This window comes from Pogoniulus pusillus, unplaced genomic scaffold (genome assembly GCF_015220805.1).
Source record: "Pogoniulus pusillus isolate bPogPus1 unplaced genomic scaffold, bPogPus1.pri scaffold_133_arrow_ctg1, whole genome shotgun sequence".
Lineage (NCBI taxonomy): Eukaryota > Metazoa > Chordata > Aves > Piciformes > Lybiidae > Pogoniulus > Pogoniulus pusillus.
Genome location: NW_026974569.1, coordinates 2,068 through 20,501, shown reverse-complemented (window position 1 = coordinate 20,501; position 18,434 = coordinate 2,068). Strand labels below are relative to the sequence as shown.

General features: G+C 61.2%; 1 protein-coding gene across 1 annotated transcript in view; it reads left to right on the top strand.

The window, feature by feature from the left end:
* Positions 1-17,698, top strand: part of LOC135173912 (zinc finger protein 345-like) — a 20,868-nt gene extending 3,170 nt beyond the window's left edge. Inside the window, exons 4-6 of the mRNA XM_064141120.1 lie at positions 7-406; positions 14,350-14,433; positions 16,334-17,698. Of these exons, the coding sequence (XP_063997190.1) occupies positions 7-406; positions 14,350-14,433; positions 16,334-17,148 (1,299 nt within the window). The 3' untranslated portion in view covers positions 17,149-17,698. The remainder of the gene's footprint in view (positions 1-6; positions 407-14,349; positions 14,434-16,333) is intronic.
* Positions 17,699-18,434: the final 736 nt, after the last annotated feature.

Below are 18,434 nucleotides of genomic sequence, written 5' to 3'. Positions count from 1 at the left end.
GGCGAGTGCGGGAAGGGCTTCAGCCGCAGCTCGGACCTGGCTCGGCACCAGATCACCCACACCGGGGAGCGACCCTACAGCTGCGGCGCCTGCGGCAAGAGCTTCAGCCAGAGCTCCAACCTCGCCACCCACCGCCGGATCCACACCGGCGAGAAGCCCTACGGCTGCGGGCACTGCGGGAAGCGCTTCAGCGAGAGCTCGGCGCTGGTCCAGCACCAGCGGACCCACACCGGCGAGCGGCCCTACGGCTGCGTCGACTGCGGGCGCCGCTTTAGCGTCAGCTCCAACCTCAGCCGCCACCGCCGCACGCACGGCCGCCAGGGGGCGCCGCACGCCTGCCCCAGCTGCGGCCACGGCTTCCGCCACAAGGCGCAGCTGCGGCGCCACCAGAAGCTGCACGGAGAGGGCTGAGCGGGGAAGGGAAGGGGAGGGTGGGATGGGGATGGAGAGATTGGGATGGGGGCATTGGGATGGGGATGGAGAGATTGGGATGGGGATGGAGAGACTGGGATGGGGATGTTGGGATGGGGATGGAGAGATTGGGATGGGGATGGAGAGACTGGGATGGGGATGTTGGGATGGGGATGGAGAGATTGGGATGGGGATGGAGAGACTGGGATGGGGATGTTGAGATGGGGATGGAGAGATTGGGATGGGGATGTTGGGATGGGGATGGAGAGATTGGGATGAGGGCATTGGGATGGGGATAGAGAGATTGGGATGGGAATAGAGAGTCCAGGATGGGGGCAGTGGGATGGGGATGGAGATGATAGCATGGGGATGTTGAGAAGGAGGTGGAGAGGCCAGGCTGGGGATATTGGGATGGGATGGAGAGATTGGGATGAGGGCATTGGGATGGGGATAGAGAGACTGGGGTGGGGATGTTGGGATGGGGATGGAGAGATTGGGATGGGGATGTTGGGATGGGGATAGAGAGTCCAGGATGAGGGCAGTGGGATGGGGATGTTGAGAAGGAGGTGGAGAGGCCAGGATGGGGATGTTGGGATGGGGATGGAGACATTGGGATGGGGATGTTGGGATGGATACTGAGAGATCAGGATGGGGAAATTGGGATGGGAATGGAGAAGCCAGGATGGGGGCATTGAGATAGTGATGGAGAGACCAGAATGGGGATGTTGGGATGGGGTTGGAGAGGATGAGATGGGGGTGTTGGGATGGGGTTGGAGAGGATGAGATGGGGGTGTTGGGATGGGGATGGAGAGATTGAGGTGGGGATGTTGGGAAGGAGATGGAGAGATTGGGGTGGGGTAATTGGGATGGAGATGAAGAGGCCAGGATGGGGGCATTGGGATGGAGATGTTGTGATGGGGATGAAGAGACCAGAATAGAGATGGAGAGACCAGAATGGGGACATTGAGATGCGGATAGAGAGGATGGGATGGGAATGTTGGGATGGGGCTGTTGGGATGGGGATGGAGAGACTCCCACTGGTAGACTCCCCAATGGGAGCACTGTGATGGGATGGAGAGACTGGGATGGGGATGTTGAGATGGGGATAGAGAGTCCAGGATGGGGGTGGTGGGATGGGGATGGAGAGACCAGAATGGGGACATTGGGATGGGGATGGAGAGACCAGGATGGGGGCATTGGGATGGGGATGGAGAGACCAGGATGGGGGCATTGGGATGGAGATGGAGAGGCCAGAATGGGGATGTTGGGATGCAGATGGAGAGGATGAGATGGAAGTGGAGACACCAGGATGAGGACCAGGATGGGGACCAGGATGGTCAAGAGGGGATGGGCATATTGAGATGGGCACATTGGGATGGGGATGGAGGCACCAGGATGGGAATCAGGATGCCAGGAGAGCAATGCTGAGATGGGGATGGTGAGACTGGAATAGGGACAGGAACGCTGAGATGGGGATGTTAGGGTAGAGATGGGGACCAGGATGCCAGGATGGGGACCAGGATGCCAGGATGGTGACACCAAGCTGGGGATGGTGAAATTGAGGTGGGGGTGGAGATGCCAGGATGGGGACCAGGATGCCAGGATGAGGACCAGGATGCCAGGATGGTGACACCAAGCTGGGGATAGTGAAATTGAGATGGGGGTGGAGATGCCAGGATGGGGACCAGGATGCCAGGATGAGGACCAGGATGCCAGGATGGTGACACCAAGCTGGAGATGGTGAAATTGAGATGGGGGTGGAGATGCCAGGATGGGGACCAGGATGCCAGGACAGTGATGCCAGGCTGGAGACAGGGACACCAGGAAGAGGAGAGAGAGGCTGGGATGGGGACAGTGACACTGGGGTGGGGATGCTGGGATAGAGATGGAGATGCCAGGTTGGGGATTAGGAGGTGTTGGCACCAAGCTGGAGACTGGCATGGGGACAGGGCCACTGGCATGGGGATGGAAGCCTGGGGGAGGCTTTTGGGGGGTCCACCCCCAAGGGGGCACAGCTCTGCTGATGGCATCAATAAAAGGTCCCCAAGCAGCACCCAGCATTGTCCCACCTGTGGCCTTGGCATCACCTCCACGGGTGTCACCCCCAGGGCACAATGGCACTGTGCCAGTCCCACCAGGAGTGCCATGGGAAAGGTTGTCCTGTCCTCGGGGGCTGGAGAGGATTTGGGTGCTTGGGAGGGGGTGGCACCCACACTGGCACCACCATACCAGTGGCACCCATATTGGTGGCACCCACACTGGCACCACCACACCAGTGGCACCCATATTGGTGGCACCCACACTGGCACCACCACACCAGTGGCACCCATATTGGTGGCACCCACACTGGCACCACCATACCAGTGGCACCCATATTGGTGGCACCCACACTGGCACCACCACACCAGTGGCACCCACATTGGTGGCACCCACACTGGCACCACCACACCAGTGGCACCCATATTGGTGGCACCCACACTGGCACCACCACACCAGAGGCACCCACGTTGGTGGCACCCACACTGGCACCACCACACCAGAGGCACCCACGGTGGTGGCACCCACACTGGCACCACCATACCAGTGACACCCATGTTGGTACAGGAGGGGACCCCCCTGAAGCACCCCAAAAGCTGAACTGGGCTAAACTGGGACCATTCCCAGCCTGCCCAGCACAACTGCTGCCCAATTTGGGGGGGGGGCACAAGAGGGGACCCCCTGAAGCACCCCAAAAGCCATGGTCCGGGGGGGGAGGAGCTGAACTGCGCTGAACTGGGCTGAACTGGGACCATTCCCAGCCCTTCCAGCACAGCTACTGCTTAATTCCCACCCATTTTGGGGGGGGGGGAAGTACAGAAGGGGACCCCCCCTGGAGCACCCCAAAATCCATGGCCCGGGGGAAGAGTTGAACTGGGCTGAACTGGTTGGACCTGGACTGAACTGGATTGAACTGGAAGCGTTTCCAGTCCATCTCTTGCCTAATTCCCACCCATTTTGCGGGGGGGGGTACAGAAGGGGACCCCCAGAGCACCCCAAAAGCCATGGCCCGGGGGGGGGGAGCTGAACTGGGCTGAACTGGGCTGAACTGGTTTGAACTGGGATGAACTGGGATGAACTGGGACCATTCCCAGTCCCTCCAGCACAGCTATTGCCTAACTCCCACCCATTTTGGGGGGGGGGGGGTACAGAAGGGGACCCCCAGAGCACCCCAAAAGTCATGGCCAGGGAGGGGGGGAGCTGAACTGGGCTGAACTGGGTGGACCTGGACTGAACTGGGTTGAACTGGAATTAACTGGGTTGAACTGGGACCATTCCCAGCCCCTCCAGGGCAGCTGTTGCTTAATTCCCACCCATTTTGCAGGGAGGGGTACAGGAATGGGCCCCCCCTGGAGCACCCCAAAAGCCATGTCCCGGGGGGGGGGGAGGAGCTGAACTGGGCTGAACTGGGCTGAACTGGGTGGACCTGGACTGAACTGGGCTAAACTGGGACCATTCCCAGCCCTTCCAGCGCAGCTATTGCCTAACTCCCACCCATTTTGCGGGGGGGGTACAAGAGGGGACCCCCAGAGCACCCCAAAAGTCATGTCCCGGGGGGGAGGGAGCTGAACTGGGTTGAACTGGGCTGAACTGGGGTAAACTGGGACCATTCCCAGCCCCTCCAGCGCAGCTATTGCCTAACTCCCACCCATTTTGGGGGGGGGACACAGAAGGGGCCCCCCAGAGCACCCCAAAATCCATGCCCCGGGGGGGGGGAGCAGCTGAACTGGGCTGAACTGGGCTGAACTGGGCTGAACTGGGACCATTCCCAGCCCCTCCAGCGCAGCTATTGCCTAATTCCAACCCATTTTGCGGGGGGGGTACAGGAGGGGACCCCCAGAGCACCCCAAAAGCCATGTCCCGGGGGGGGGGGCAGGTGAACTGGGCTGAACTGGGCTAAACTGGGTTGAACTGGGCTAAACTGGGACCATTCCCAGCCCTTCCAGCACAGCTATTGCCTAACTCCCACCCATTTTTTGGGGGGGGGGGGGTACAAGAGGGGACCCCCAGAGCACCCCAAAATCCATGCCCCGGGGGGAGAGTTGAACTGGGCTGAACTGGTTGGACCTGGACTGAACTGGGTTGAACTGGGATGAACTGGGTTGAACTGGAAGCGTTTCCAGTCCATCTCTTGCCTAATTCCCACCCATTTTGCGGGGGGGGGGGTACAGAAGGGGACCCCCAGAGCACCCCAAAAGCCATGGCCCGGGTGGGGGGGGAGCTGAACTGGGCTGAACTGGGTTGGACTGGGATGAACTGGGTTGGACTGGGTTGAACTGGGACCATCCCCAGCCCCTCCAGCACAGCTACTGCTTAATTCCCACCCATTTTGGGGGGGGGGGGTACAAGAGGAGACCCCCAGAGCACCCCAAAAGTCATGGTCCGGGGGGGGGCAGGTGAACTGGGCTGAACTGGTTGGACCTGGGTTGGACTGGGCTGAACTGGGCTGAACTGGGACCATTCCCAGCCCCTCCAGCACAGCTATTGCCTAACTCCTACCCATTTTGCGGGGGGGGTACAAGAGGGGACCCCCAGAGCACCCCAAAAGCCATGGCCCGGGAGGGGGGAGCTGAACTGGGCTGAACAGGTCTGAACTGGTTGAACTGGGTGAACTGGGATGAACTGGGACCATTCCCAGCCCCTCCAGCACAGCTACTGCTTAATTCCCACCCATTTTGGGGGGGGGGGGTGTACAAGAAGGGACCCCCAGAGCACCCCAAAATCCATGCCCCGGGGGGGGGAGGAGCTGAACTGGGCTGAACTGGGCTGAACTGGGCTGAACTGGGCTGAACTGGGCGGCCCTGGGCGCGTTCCCATTCCGCCTCTTGCATAATTCCCACTCAGCCGCGGGGGGGGGCAGCGGGGGGGGGGGGGGGGGGGGGGGGGGGGGCGGGCACGGAGCCGTTACACAAAGCAAGGCTTGGAGCCGGGGGGGGGGGGGGATGATATTTCGGGGTGCATACGTGGGGGGGTCCTGTCTGCTCTTCCCCCCACCCCCCCCCCCCCTCAACCCCCCCCCATCGCCCCCCCCCCCGTTCCCAGTTCCTCCTTAGTGGGAACAAAAACCCGCAGGGGGTTGAGGTCCTTTTTGCCCCCCCCCCCCCGCGGTGTGTTTTTGGGGGGGTGGGGGGGGTGGTTGGGGGGTTCAGGTGGTTGTGGGGGGGTGGGGGGGGGTCATTTCCCACCTCCCCCTTCCCAGTTCCCACCAGTAGGGAAAGCATCCGGCGGGGACTGGGATGCGGCTGGGACCTTCCTGTCCCTCCCCCTCCCCCCCCCCCCCGCTCCCTCCCCCCCATCCCCTTCCCCTCCCCCCCCCCCCTCCCTCCCCCTCCCTTCCCCCCCCCCCCCTGCGGGCATTAAAAAACCTTTCGCAGCCCCTTCCAAGCTGCCCCCCCCCGGAACCTTTCCTTACCGACCCCCCCCCCCCCCCCCCGGGCTACCTTTAACTCATCCTCACCATCCCTCCCCCCCCCCCAAAATCCATCCGCGCCCCCCCCCCCCCAAATCCATCTTCGACCTCCCCCCCCCAGCATCCAGCCCCCAGCGGAGCGGTGAGTGAGGAGCAAAACGGGGGGGGGGGGGAAGGGAAGAGATTGAGGGGGGGGGGGGGAGGGGAGCGGCTGGGTTTAGTCTGGGGGGGGGGGGATGGTGCCCCCCCCCCCCCAGTTTTATCTTGCGCTGGGTGGGGGTCGGGAGTGGGAATCGGGTTTGGGGGGGGGGGGGGGTAGGGAAGGAGCTGGGGGCGGTGGTTTATTTTTTGGGGGGGGGTTCCTTTGTGTTTCGCGGCCCCGCAGCTGCCCCCCCCCCCAGAATAGGGAGGAATAAAGCGGGGGGGGGGAGGGGGGGGCGAGGAAATGAGGTAGGGAGAGGGGATTTGGGGGGGGCGCTTGGAATGCCTCCGTGCCCCCCCCCCCCCCAAATAGAGGTCTGGAAGCAGCTTGGGGACCTCTTTCTGTGCCCCCCCCCCCCAAAAATAGGGAGGAATAAAAGGGGGGGGGGGGGAGCTTGGAATGCCTCTGTGCCCCCCCCCCCCAAAATAGGGAGGAATAAAAGGGGGGGGGGGGGAAGCTTGGAATGCCTCCGTGCCCCCCCCCCCCCCAAAATAGGGAGGAATAAAAGGGGGGGGGGGGAAGCTTGGAATGCCTCTGTGCCCCCCCCCCCCCCCCAAAATAGGGAGGAATAAAAGGGGGGGGGGGGAGCTTGGAATGCCTCCGTGCCCCCCCCCCCCCCCCAAAATAGGGAGGAATAAAAGGGGGGGGGGGGAGCTTGGAATGCCTCTGTGCCCCCCCCCCCCCCAAAATAGGGAGGAATAAAAGGGGGGGGGGGGAAGCTTGGAATGCCTCCGTGCCCCCCCCCCCCAAAATAGGGAGGAATAAAAGGGGGGGGGGAAGCTTGGAATGCCTCTGTCCCCCCCCCCCCAAAATAGGGAGGAATAAAAGGGGGGGGGGGGAGCTTGGAATGCCTCTGTGCCCCCCCCCCCCCCAAAATAGGGAGGAATAAAAGGGGGGGGGGGGAGCTTGGAATGCCTCTGTGCCCCCCCCCCAAAATAGGGAGGAATAAAAGGGGGGGGGGGGAAGCTTGGAATGCCTCTGTGCCCCCCCCCCAAAATAGGGAGGAATAAAAGGGGGGGGGGGAGCTTGGAATGCCTCTGTGCCCCCCCCCCCCCCCCAAAATAGGGACAAATAAAAGGGGGGGGGGGAGCTTGGAATGCCTCCGTGCCCCCCCCCCCCGGCTCTGTTTATAGCATCCCCCCCCCCAAATAGAGGTCTGGAAGCAGCTTGGGGACCTCATTCTGTGCCCCCCCCCCCCAAAAGAGGGACAAATAAAGGGGGGGGGGCACGGAAATGAGGTAGGGAGAGAGGATTTGGGGGGGGGGTTGGAATGTCTCTATGTGCCCCCCCCCCCCAAAATATAGGTCTGGAAGCAGCTTGGGGACCTCATTCTGTGCCCCCCCCCCCCCCAAAAATAGGGACAATTAAAGGGGGGGGGGCTCGGAAATGAGGTAGGGAGAGAGGATTTGGTGGGGGGGGGAGCTTGGAATGCCTCCGTGCCCCCCCCCCGGCTCTGTTTATAGCAACCCCCCCCCTCAAATATAGGTCTGGAAGCAGCTTGGGGACCTCTTTCTGTGCCCCCCCCCCCAAATAGGGACAAATAAAGGGGGGGGGGGGAGGGGAAGCTTGGAGCGTCTGAGCCCCCCCCCCCCAGGGTAATGCTGCGACCCCCCCCCCAAATGTGGGGGTGGCTGCTTTTGGGGGACCCCCCCCCCCAGTTTAGATCGGGAAGCAGTTTGGGGTCCTCCTTCTGTGCCCCCCCCCCCCCCAAAATAGAGATTAATAAGGGGAGGGGGAGGTGATTTTGGGGGGGGGGGCAGCTTGGAATGTGTGTGTGTGCCCCCCCAAAATGTGGGGGGGGTCCTAAATATGGGGAGGGGGCTCAGTGTGTGTGCCCCCCCCCACCCCCCCCCCCCCGAATATAGGGTAGCAGTTTGGGGTCCTCTTTGTGTGCCCCCCCCCTTCCAATTTTGGGGGGGGTCAGTTGGGGAGGGGGCGTTTTGGGGGGGGCTGTGCCTCAGTTAACCTCCCCCCCCCCCGGCCCCGGGGTGTATGTGCGGGGGGGGGCACTGGGCACATTTGGGGGGGCACATTTGGGGGGCACTGGGCAGCTTTAGGGGGGGCACTGGGCACGTTGGGGGGGGCACATTTGGGGGGGCACTGGGCACGTTTGGGGGGCACTGGGCAGCTTTAGGGGGGCACTGGGCACGTTGGGGGGGGGCACATTTGGGGGTGCACTGGGCACGTTGGGGGGGGCACATTTGGGGGGGCACGTTTGGGGGGCACTGGGCAGCTTTAGGGGGGCACTGGGCACGTTTGGGGGGGCACTGGGCACATTTGGGGGGGCACGTTTGGGGGGCACATTTGGGGGGGCACTGGGCACGTTTGAGGGGGCACTGGGCACATTTGGGGGGGCACTGGGCAGCTTTAGGGGGGGCACTGGGCAGCTTTAGGGGGGACACTGGGCACATTTGGGGGGCACATTTGGGGGGGCACTGAACAACTTTAGGGGGGCACTGGGCAAGTTGGGGGGGGCACTGGGCAGCTTTAGGGGGGCACGTTTGGGGAGCACTGGGCGCGTTTGGGGGGGCACGTTTGGGGGGGGCACTGAGCAGCTTTAGGGGGGGCATGTTTGGGGGGCACTGGGCACATTTGGGGGGCAGGTTTGGGGGGGCACTGAGCAGCTTTAGGGGGGCACATTTGGGGGGGCACTGGGCACATTTGGGGGGCACATTTGGGGGGGCACTGAACAACTTTAGGGGGGCACGTTTAGGGGGGCACTGGGCAAGTTTGGGGGGGCACTGGGCAGCTTTAGGGGGGCACGTTTTGGGGGGCACTGGGCAGCTTTAGGGGGGGGGACTGGGCACATTTGGGGGGCACATTTGGGGGGGCACTGAACAACTTTAGGGGGGCACGTTTGGGGGGGCACGATTGGGGGGGCACTGAGCAGCTTTGGGGGGGCACGTTTGGGGGGGCACTGGGCACATTTGGGGGGCAGGTTTGGGGGGGGCACTGGGCAGCTTTATGGGGGCACGTTTAGGGGGGCACTGGGCACATTTGGGGGCTCTGTTTTAGGGGTGTCTGTGGTTTTGGGGATCTGTGGTTTTGGGGGTCTGTGGTTTGGGGGTTCAGTTTTGGGGGTCTATGGTTTTGGGGGGGTCTGTTTTGGGGGTCTGTGGTTTTGGGGGTCTGTGGTTTGGGGGTTCAGTTTTGGGGGTCTATGGTTTTGGGGGGGTCTGTTTTGGGGGTGTCTGTGGTTTTGGGGGGTCTGTTGTTTGGGGGGGGGGTCCATGATTTTTGGGGGTGTCTGTGGTTTTGGGGAGTCTGTGGTTTGGGGGTTCAGTTTTGGGGGTCTATGGTTTTGGGGCTCTGTTTGGGGGTGTCTGTGGTTTTGGGGGTCTGTGGTTTTGGGGGTCTGTGGTTTGGGGGTTCAGTTTTGGGGGTCTATGGTTTTGGGGGGGTCTGTTTTGGGGGTGTCTGTGGTTTTGGGGGGTCTGTTGTTTGGGGGGGGGTCCATGATTTTTGGGGGTGTCTGTGGTTTTGGGGAGTCTGTGGTTTGGGGGTTCAGTTTTGGGGGTCTATGGTTTTGGGGCTCTGTTTGGGGGTGTCTGTGGTTTTGGGGGTCTGTGGTTTTGGGGGTCTGTGGTTTGGGGGTTCAGTTTTGGGGGTCTATGGTTTTGGGGGGTCTGTTTTGGGGGTGTCTGTGGTTTTGGGGATCTATGGTTTGGGGGGGTCCATGGTTTTTTGGGGGTCTGTGGTTTTGGGGGTTCAGTTTTGGGGGTCTATGGTTTTGGGGGGGTCTGTTTTAGGGGTGTCTGTGGTTTTGGGGGGTCTGTTGTTTGGGGGGGGTCCATGATTTTTGGGGGTGTCTGTGGTTTTGGGGGTTCTGTTTTGGGGGTCTATGGTTTTGGGGGGTCTATGGTTTGGGGGTTCTGTTTTGGGGGTGTCTGTGGTTTTGGGGGGTTCAGTTTTGGGGGTCTATGGTTTTGGGGGGGTCTGTTGTTTGGGGGCTCCATGGCTTTTGGGGGGGTCTGTGGTTTTAGGGGTCTATGGTTTGGGGGTCTCTGTTTTGGGGGTGTCTGTGGTTTTGGGGGGGCCTATAGCTTTTTTGGGGGGGGGGGTCTGTGCGTTTGGGGGGGGTGTAGAGCTTTTAGGGGGGGTCTGTAGGTTTGGGGGGGGGTCTCTATTTTGGGGTGTCCTGTTTGAGGGTGTCTGTGTTTTGGGGGGAGTCTGTGGGTTTAGGGGGGTCTCTGTTTTGGGGTGTCCTGTTTGAGGGTGCCTGTGATGTGGGGGGGCCTATAGCTTTTTGGGGGGGGGTCTGTGCATTTGGGGGTGTCTCTGTTTTGGGGTGTCCTGTTTGAGGGTGCCTGTGATGTGGGGGGGTCTATAGCTTTTTAGGGGGGGGTCTGTAGGTTTGGGGGGGGTCTCTATTTTGGGGTGTCCTGTTTGAGGGTGTCTGTGGTTTGGGGGGGTCTATAGCTTGGGGGGGGAATCTGTGGGTTTGGGGGGGGTCTTTATTTTGGGGTGTCCTGTTTGAGGGTATCTTATTTTGGGGGAGGTCTCTGTTTTGGGGTGTCCAGTTTGAGGGTGTCTCTGGTTTGGGGGGGTCTATAGCTTTTTGGGGGGGGGTCTGTAGGTTTGGGGGGGGTCTCTGTTTTGGGGTGTCCTGTTTGAGGGTGTCTTATTTTGGGGGGGGTCTGTGGGTTTGGGGGGTCTCTATTTTGGGGTGTCCTGTTTGAGGGTGTCTGTGGTTTGGGGGGGTCTATAGCTTGGGGGGGGGTCTGTAGGTTTGGGGGGGTCTCTGCTTTAGGGTGTCCAGTTTGAGGGTGTCTGTGATTTTGGGGGGGGTCTATAGCTTTTTTTGGGGGGGTCTGTGGGGTTTTGGGGGTCTCTGTTTTGGGGAGGGTCTATAGTTTTGGGGCTGTGCTTTTGAGGGGTCTCTGTTTTGGGGGTGTCTCTGCTTTGGGGGTGTCTGAGTTCGTGGGGGGGGCTATAGTTTTTTTGGGGGGGGTCTGTGTTTTTGGGGGGGTCTCTGTTTTGGGGAGGGTCTACAGTTTTGGGGCTGTGCTTTTGAGTGGTCTCTGTTTTGGGGGTGTCTCTGTTTTGGGGGTGTCTGTGCTTTGGGGGGTGTCTGAGTTAGTGGGGGGCTATAGTTTTTTGGGGGGGGTCTGTGTTTTTGGGGGTGTCTCTGCTTTGGGGGTGTCTGAGTTAGTGGGGGGGGCTATAGTTGTTTTTGGGGGGGGTCTGTGTTTTTGGGGGTGTCTCTGCTTTGGGGGTGTCTTAGTAGGGGGGCTATAGTTTTTTTTGGGGGGGCTACAGTTTTTTTGGGGGGCCTGTGGGTTTGGGGGGGTCTCTGTTTTGGGGAGGGGCTACAGTTTTGGGGCTGTGCTTTTGAGGGGTCTCTGCTTTGGGGGTGTCTCTGCTTTGGGGGTGTCTCTGTTTTGGGGGTGTCTCTGTTTTGGGGGTGTCCGGTTTGGGGGTGTCTCTGCTTTGGGGGTGTCTGAGTTCGTGGGGGGGGCTATAGTTTTTTTTTGGGGGGGTCTGTGTTTTTGGGGGGGTCTCTGTTTTGGGGAGGGTCTATAGTTTTGGGGCTGTGCTTTTGAGTGGTCTCTGCTTTGGGGGTGTCTGAGTTCGTGGGGGGGGCTATAGTTTTTTGGGGGGGTCTGTGTTTTTTGGGGGGGGGTCTGCGGGTTTGGGGGGGTCTCTGTCTTGGGGAGGGTCTACAGTTTTGGGGCTGTACTTTTGAGTGGTCTCTGCTTTGGGGGTGTCTTAGTGGGGGGGCTATAGTTTTTTGGGGGGGTCTGTGTTTTTGGGGGGTCTGTGGGTTTGGGGGGGGTCTGCGGGTTTGGGGGGGTCTCTGTTTTGGGGAGGGTCTATAGTTTTGGGGCTGTGCTTTTGAGTGGTCTCTGTTTTGGGGGTGTCTCTGTTTTGGGGGTGTCTGTGCTTTGGGGGGTGTCTGAGTTCGTGGGGGGCTATAGTTTTTTGGGGGGGGTCTGTTTTTGGGGGGTCTCTGCTTGGGGGGTGTCTGAGTGGGGGGGGCTATAGTTTTTTTTGGGAGGTCTGTGTTTTTGGGGGGTGTCTCTGCTTTGGGGGTGTCTGAGTTCGTGGGGGGGGCTATAGTTTTTTTTTGGGGGGGTCTGTGTTTTTGGGGGGGTCTCTGTTTTGGGGAAGGTCTATAGTTTTGGGGCTGTGCTTTTGAGTGGTCTCTGTTTTGGGGGTGTCTCTGCTTTGGGGGTGTCTGAGTTCGTGGGGGGGGCTATAGTTTTTTGGGGGGGTCTGCGGGTTTGGGGGGGTCTCTGTTTTGGGGAGGGTCTACAGTTTTGGGGCTGTACTTTTGAGTGGTCTCTGCTTTGGGGGTGTCTTAGTGGGGGGGGCTATAGTTTTTTTGGGGGGGGTCTGTGTTTTTGGGGGGTCTGTGGGTTTGGGGGGGGTCTGCGGGTTTGGGGGGGGTCTCTGTTTTGGGGAGGGTCTATAGTTTTGGGGCTGTGCTTTTGAGTGGTCTCTGCTTTGGGGGTGTCTCTGTTTTGGGGGTGTCTCTGCTTTGGGGGTGTCTTAGTGGGGGGCTATAGTTTTTTGGGGGGGTCTCTGTTTTTGAGGGGTCTCTGTTTTGGGGAGGGGCTACAGTTTTGGGGCTGTGCTTTTGAGGGGTCTCTGCTTTGGGGGTGTCTCTGTTTTGGGGGTGTCCGGTTTGGGGGTGTCTGTGCTTTGGGGGTGTCTGAGTTCGTGGGGGGGGCTATAGTTTTTTTTTGGGGGGGTCTGTGTTTTTTTGGGGGGGTCTGTGGGTTTGGGGGGGGTCTCTGTTTTGGGGAGGGTCTATAGTTTTGGGGCTGTGGTTTTAAGGGGTCTGTGCTTTGGGGGTGTCTCTGTTTTGGGGGTGTCTTTGCTTTGGGGGTGTCTGAGTTCGTGGGGGGCTATAGTTTTTTGGGGGGGTCTGTTTTTGGGGGGTCTCTGCTTTGGGGGTGTCTGAGTTCGTGGGGGGCTATAGTTTTTTGGGGGGGGTCTGTGTTTTTGGGGGTGTCTCTGCTTTGGGGGTGTCTGAGTTCGTGGGGGGCTATAGTTTTTTTTTGGGGGGGTCTGTGTTTTTGGGGGGCCTGTGGGTTTGGGGGGGGTCTCTGTTTTGGGGAGGGTCTATAGTTTTGGGGCTGTACTTTTATGAGGTCTCTGCTTTGGGGGGGGGTCTCTGTTTTGGGGGTGTCTCTGTTTTGGGGGTGTCCGGTTTGGGGGTGTCTGTGCTTTGGGGGTGTCTGAGTTCGTGGGGGGGGCTATAGTTTTTTTTTGGGGGGGTCTCTGTTTTTTGGGGGGGTCTCTGTTTTGGGGAGGGTCTATAGTTTTGGGGCTGTGCTTTTGAGTGGTCTCTGTTTTGGGGGTGTCTCTGCTTTGGGGGTGTCTGAGTTCGTGGGGGGGGCTATAGTTTTTTGGGGGGGTCTGCGGGTTTGGGGGGGTCTCTGTCTTGGGGAGGGTCTACAGTTTTGGGGCTGTACTTTTGAGTGGTCTCTGCTTTGGGGGTGTCTTAGTGGGGGGGCTATAGTTTTTTGGGGAGGGTCTGTGTTTTTGGGGGGTCTGTGGGTTTGGGGGGGGTCTGCGGGTTTGGGGGGGTCTCTGTTTTGGGGAGGGTCTATAGTTTTGGGGCTGTGCTTTTGAGTGGTCTCTGTTTTGGGGGTGTCTCTGTTTTGGGGGGTCTCTGCTTGGGGGGTGTCTGAGTTCGTGGGGGGGCTATAGTTTTTTGGGGGGGTCTGTTTTTGGGGGGTCTCTGCTTTGGGGGTGTCTTAGTGGGGGGGCTATAGTTTTTTTTGGGGGGGGTCTGCAGGTTTGGGACTGTGGTTTTGAGGGGTCTCTGCTTTGGGGGTGTCTTAGTAGGGGGGCTATAGTTTTTTTGGGGGGGTCTGTTTTTGGGGGGGTCTGTGGGTTTGGGGGGGGTCTACAGTTTTGGGGCTGTGCTTTTGAGGGGTCTCTGCTTTGGGGGTGTCTTAGTGGGGGGGCTATAGGTTTTTTTGGGGGGGGTCTGTGGGTTTGGGGGGGGTCTCTGCTTTGGGGGATGTCTGAGTTCGTGGGGGGGGCTATAGTTTTTTGGGGGGTCTGCGGGTTTGGGGGGGTCTGTGTTTTTGGGGGGGTCTGTGTTTTTGGGGGGGGTCTGTGTTTTTGGGGGGGTCTCTGTTTTGGGGAGAGTCTACAGTTTTGGGGCTGTGCTTTTGAGGGGTCTCTGCTTTGGGGGTGTCTGAGTTCGTGGGGGGGGGTCTGTGTTTTTTGGGGGGGGGTCTGCGGTTTGGGGGGGGGGTATTTATGGCCTGGGGGTGTCGGGGGGGGGGGGGGCTCCTTGCTGCCCCCTAGCGGCAGGACTCTGCCCCCGCAGCTGCGCCCATGGAGCAGGAGGAGCCTTGCGTGGTGGAGCTGCAGGACTCGGATGAGGAGGACCTGGTGCGGAGAGTCTACATCGGTGAGGGGGGGGGGACCCCCCCGTGACGTGGAGGGGGGGGTGGGGGGGGCTGGCACCTTGAGGGAGTGGGACACGAGTGGCACCGTGGCAGGAGGCTGCTTGGCACCGTGGAGGAAGGGGGGGGGGGGGGGGAGGGGAGGATGGCACCACTGGGGGGGGTTGGTTCTGAGCCCATGGAGCAGAGGTTGTCCGTGGGGGGGGTCTTGTCCCCATGGAGGGGGGGGGGGGGTGGTCCCCAAAGGGGTGATTCTTGTTCTGGGGGGGGGGGGGGGGGGGCTGTAGTTATAGGGAGCTTCTTGTCCCATGGGGGGGGGGGTCTCATTCCTGGGGGAGGGGTCTGGCCCCATGGGGGGGGGGGGTCTCATTCCTGGGGGAGGGGTCTGGCCCCATGGGGGGGGGTCTCATTCCTGGGGGGGTCTCATTCCTGGAGGGGGGGTCTGGCCCCATGGGGGGGGGTCTGGCCCCTGGAGGTGGTTTCTGGTCCCAGGGTGGAGAAGTTGTCCCCAATCGTGGGGGGGTTCAGTCCCTATGGGGGGGGGTTCAGTCCCTATCGTGGGGGGGTTCAGTCCCTATCGTGGGGGGGGGTTCAGTCCCCATAGGAGGAGGTTTGCTCCTGTGGGGCAGGTTTGTCCTCATGATGGGGGGGGGGGGGGGAGATGTTCTTGCCCCCCCCCCCAGAGGAGGTTCTGTCCCCTTGGGGGGGTGGGTGGGTGTCTTGTCCCCTTTGGGGGTGGGGGGGTTCTGTGCCCATCAAGGGGCTCTTGTCCCCATAGGAGGAGGAGGTGTCCCTATGAGGGGGTCTGGCTCCATGCTGAGGGGGGGGTCCCCATAGCAGGGGTTGTAGTCCCCATGCTGGAGGCTCTTGTCCCCATAAGGGGGGGGTCAGTCCCCGTGGGGGGAGGTTTGTCCCCATAGGAGGAGGTTTGTCCCCATGGGGGGAGGTTTGCCCCCACAAGGGGAGGATCAGTCCCTATGGGGGGAGGTTTGCCCCCATAGGAAGAGGTTTGTCCCCTTGGGGGGAGGTTTGTCCCCATAGGAGGAGGTTTGTCCCCATGGGGGGAGGTTTGTCCCCATAGGAGGAGGTTTGTCCCCATGGGGGGAGGTTTGTCCCCATAGGAGGAGGTTTGTCCCCATGGGGGGGAGGCTTGTCCCCATAGGAGGAGGTTTGTCCCCATGGGGGGAGGTTTGTCCCCATAGGAGGAGGTTTGTCCCCATGGGGGGAGGTTTGTCCCCATAGGAGGAGGTTTGTCCCCACGGGGGGAGGTTTGTCCCCGTGGGGGGAGGTTTGTCCCCATAAGGGGAGGGTCAGTCCCCATAGGAGGAGGTTTGTCCCCATGGGGGGAGGTTTGTCCCCACAAGGGGAGGGTCAGTCCCCATAGGGGGAGATTTGTCCCCATGGGGGGAGGTTTGTCCCCATGGGGGGAGGTTTGTCCCCATAGGAGGAGGTTTGTCCCCATGGGGGAGGTTTGCCCCCACAAGGGGAGGGTCAGTCCCTATGGGGGGAGGTTTGCCCCCATAGGAAGAGGTTTGTCCCCTTGGGGGGAGGTTTGTCCCCATAGGAGGAGGTTTGTCCCCATGGGGAGAGGTTTGTCCCTGTGGGGGAGGTTTGTCCCCATGGGGGGAGGTTTGTCCCCGTGGGGGGAGGTTTGTCCCCATGGGGGGAGGTTTGTCCCCATAAGGGGAGGGTCAGTCCCTATGGGGGGAGGTTTGCCCCCATAGGAAGAGGTTTGTCCCCATGGGGGGAGGTTTGTCCCCTTGGGGGGAGGTTCTTGTCCCCAGTGGGAGTCAGGAGAGGTCCAACCCCATCCCGCCCCTCTCTTCCCTACCCCCCCCCAGCTGAGGACGGCATCGTGAGCGACTGCGAGGAGGTGCTGCCCCACGACATCATCCAGACTGTGATCCCCCACAGTCCCCTGCCCCCCAGAAGCGAGAAACGCGGGGGTGGGGGTGGCCAAGTCAGCTCCGGCGGCGCAGGGGGTGTGGGTGGGGCCGCAACCTCCACCGTGGTTTTTGTGGGGGAGGAGGAAGAAGAAGAAGGAGGAGGAGGAGGAGGAGGAGAAAGCCTCGGGGCAGGGGTGGTTGGGGGACGGCCCCGAGGGGGGGGGTCGCCAACGTCCTTTTATCTGCAACGAGTGCGGGAAGAGCTTCAGCCATTGGTCGAAGCTGCTACGGCACCAACGCACCCACACCGGCGAGCGGCCGAGCACCTGCGGCGAGTGCGGGAAGAGTTTCAGCCAGAACTCCCATCTGGTCCAGCACCGCCGCACCCACACAGGCGAGAAACCCTACAGCTGCGGCCACTGCGGCAAGAGCTTCAGCTGGAGCTCCAACCTCATCCAGCACCAGCGCATCCACACCGGCGAGAAGCCTTACAGCTGCGGGCAGTGCGGGAAGAGCTTCACGCAGAGCAAGAACCTCATCAAGCACCAACGCACCCACTCGGCCGCCCGCCCCCACCGCTGCGCTCAGTGCGGCAGAGGCTTCGCTCAAAGCACCAACCTGCAGAAACACCAAAGGGTCCACGCGGCCCACGGGCAGCCCCCGGCCTGCCCCGACTGCGGGCAGAGCTGCCGCGATGGAGCCGAGCTGGAGAGGCACCGGGCACAGCAGCACGGGCAGGAGCCCTTCATCTGCGTGGAGTGCGGGGAGAGCTTTGCCCGCAGTGCCACCCTCAACCGCCACAAGCGAGTCCACAAGCCGCTGTTTGCCCGCTGAGGGGAGGGGCGAGGGGGTGCGGGCAGGAGGGGAAGGGCCTGAGGGCGTGGGGAGGAGGTGGCGGCGGCGCTGGAGCTCGGCAGAGCGGGGGAGAGGCGGCGCTGGAGCTCAGGGACACGGCAAGCTCACGGACGTGGGGATGTGGAGCTGGTGGGTGTGGAGGGCGTGGAAGGGTCGTGTGGAGCTCAGGAACGTAAGGACATGGAGCTCGTGGACGTGGGAGCGTGGAGCTGGTGGATGCAGGGGCACAGAGGAGCTGTGACATGGAGCTCGTGGATGCAGGGGCACAGAGGAGCTGTGACATGGAGCTCGTGGACATGGGAGCATGGAGCTCATGGATGCAGGGACACAGAGGAGCTGTGGGAACATGATGGTGTGGAGCTTGTGGCCATGGGGACACGAGAGGGTCGTGACATGGAGCTCATGGCCACAGGAACATGGAGCTTGTGGACACAGAGGTCGTGGCTTGGAGCTCAGGAACATAGGGACATGGAGCTCATGGACGTGGGGAGCTCACAGATGTAGGAACATGGAGAGGTTGTGGCATGGAGCTTGTGGATGTGGGAATGTGATGGTGTGGAGCTCGTGCATGTGGGGACATGGAGGGACATAAGGACATGGAGCTCCTGGACAGGGCAATGTGGAGATGTGGTGTGGATGGGCACAGGAACACAGAGCTCATGAATGTGGGACCATGGAAGGGTTGTGGCATGGAGCTCAGGAACATGGGGACATGGAGAGGTGATGGAGCTTGTGGGCATGGGGACACAGGGATCATGGCCTGGAGCTCAGGAACATGGGGACATGGAGAGGTGATGGAGCTTGTGGGCATGGGGACACAGGGGTCATGGTCTGGAACTCAGGGACATGGGGACATGGAGAGGTGATGGAGCTCGTGGGCATGGGGACACAGAGGTCATGGCCTGGAGCTCAAGAACATGGGGACATGGAGAGGTGATGGAGCTCGTGGGCATGGGGACACAGGGGTCATGGCCTGGAGCTCAGGAACATGGGGACATGGAGAGGTGATGGAGCTCGTGGGCATGGGGACACAGGGGTCATGGCCTGGAGCTCAGGAACATGGGGACATGGAGAGGTGATGGAGCTCATGGGCATGGGGACACAGGGGTCATGGCCTGGAGCTCAGAAACATGGGGACATGGAGAGGTGATGGAGCTCATGGGCATGGGGACACAGGGGTCATGGCCTGGGGCTCAGGAACATGGGGACATGGAGAGGTGATGGAGCTCGTGGGCATGGGGACACAGGGGTCATGGCCTGGAGCT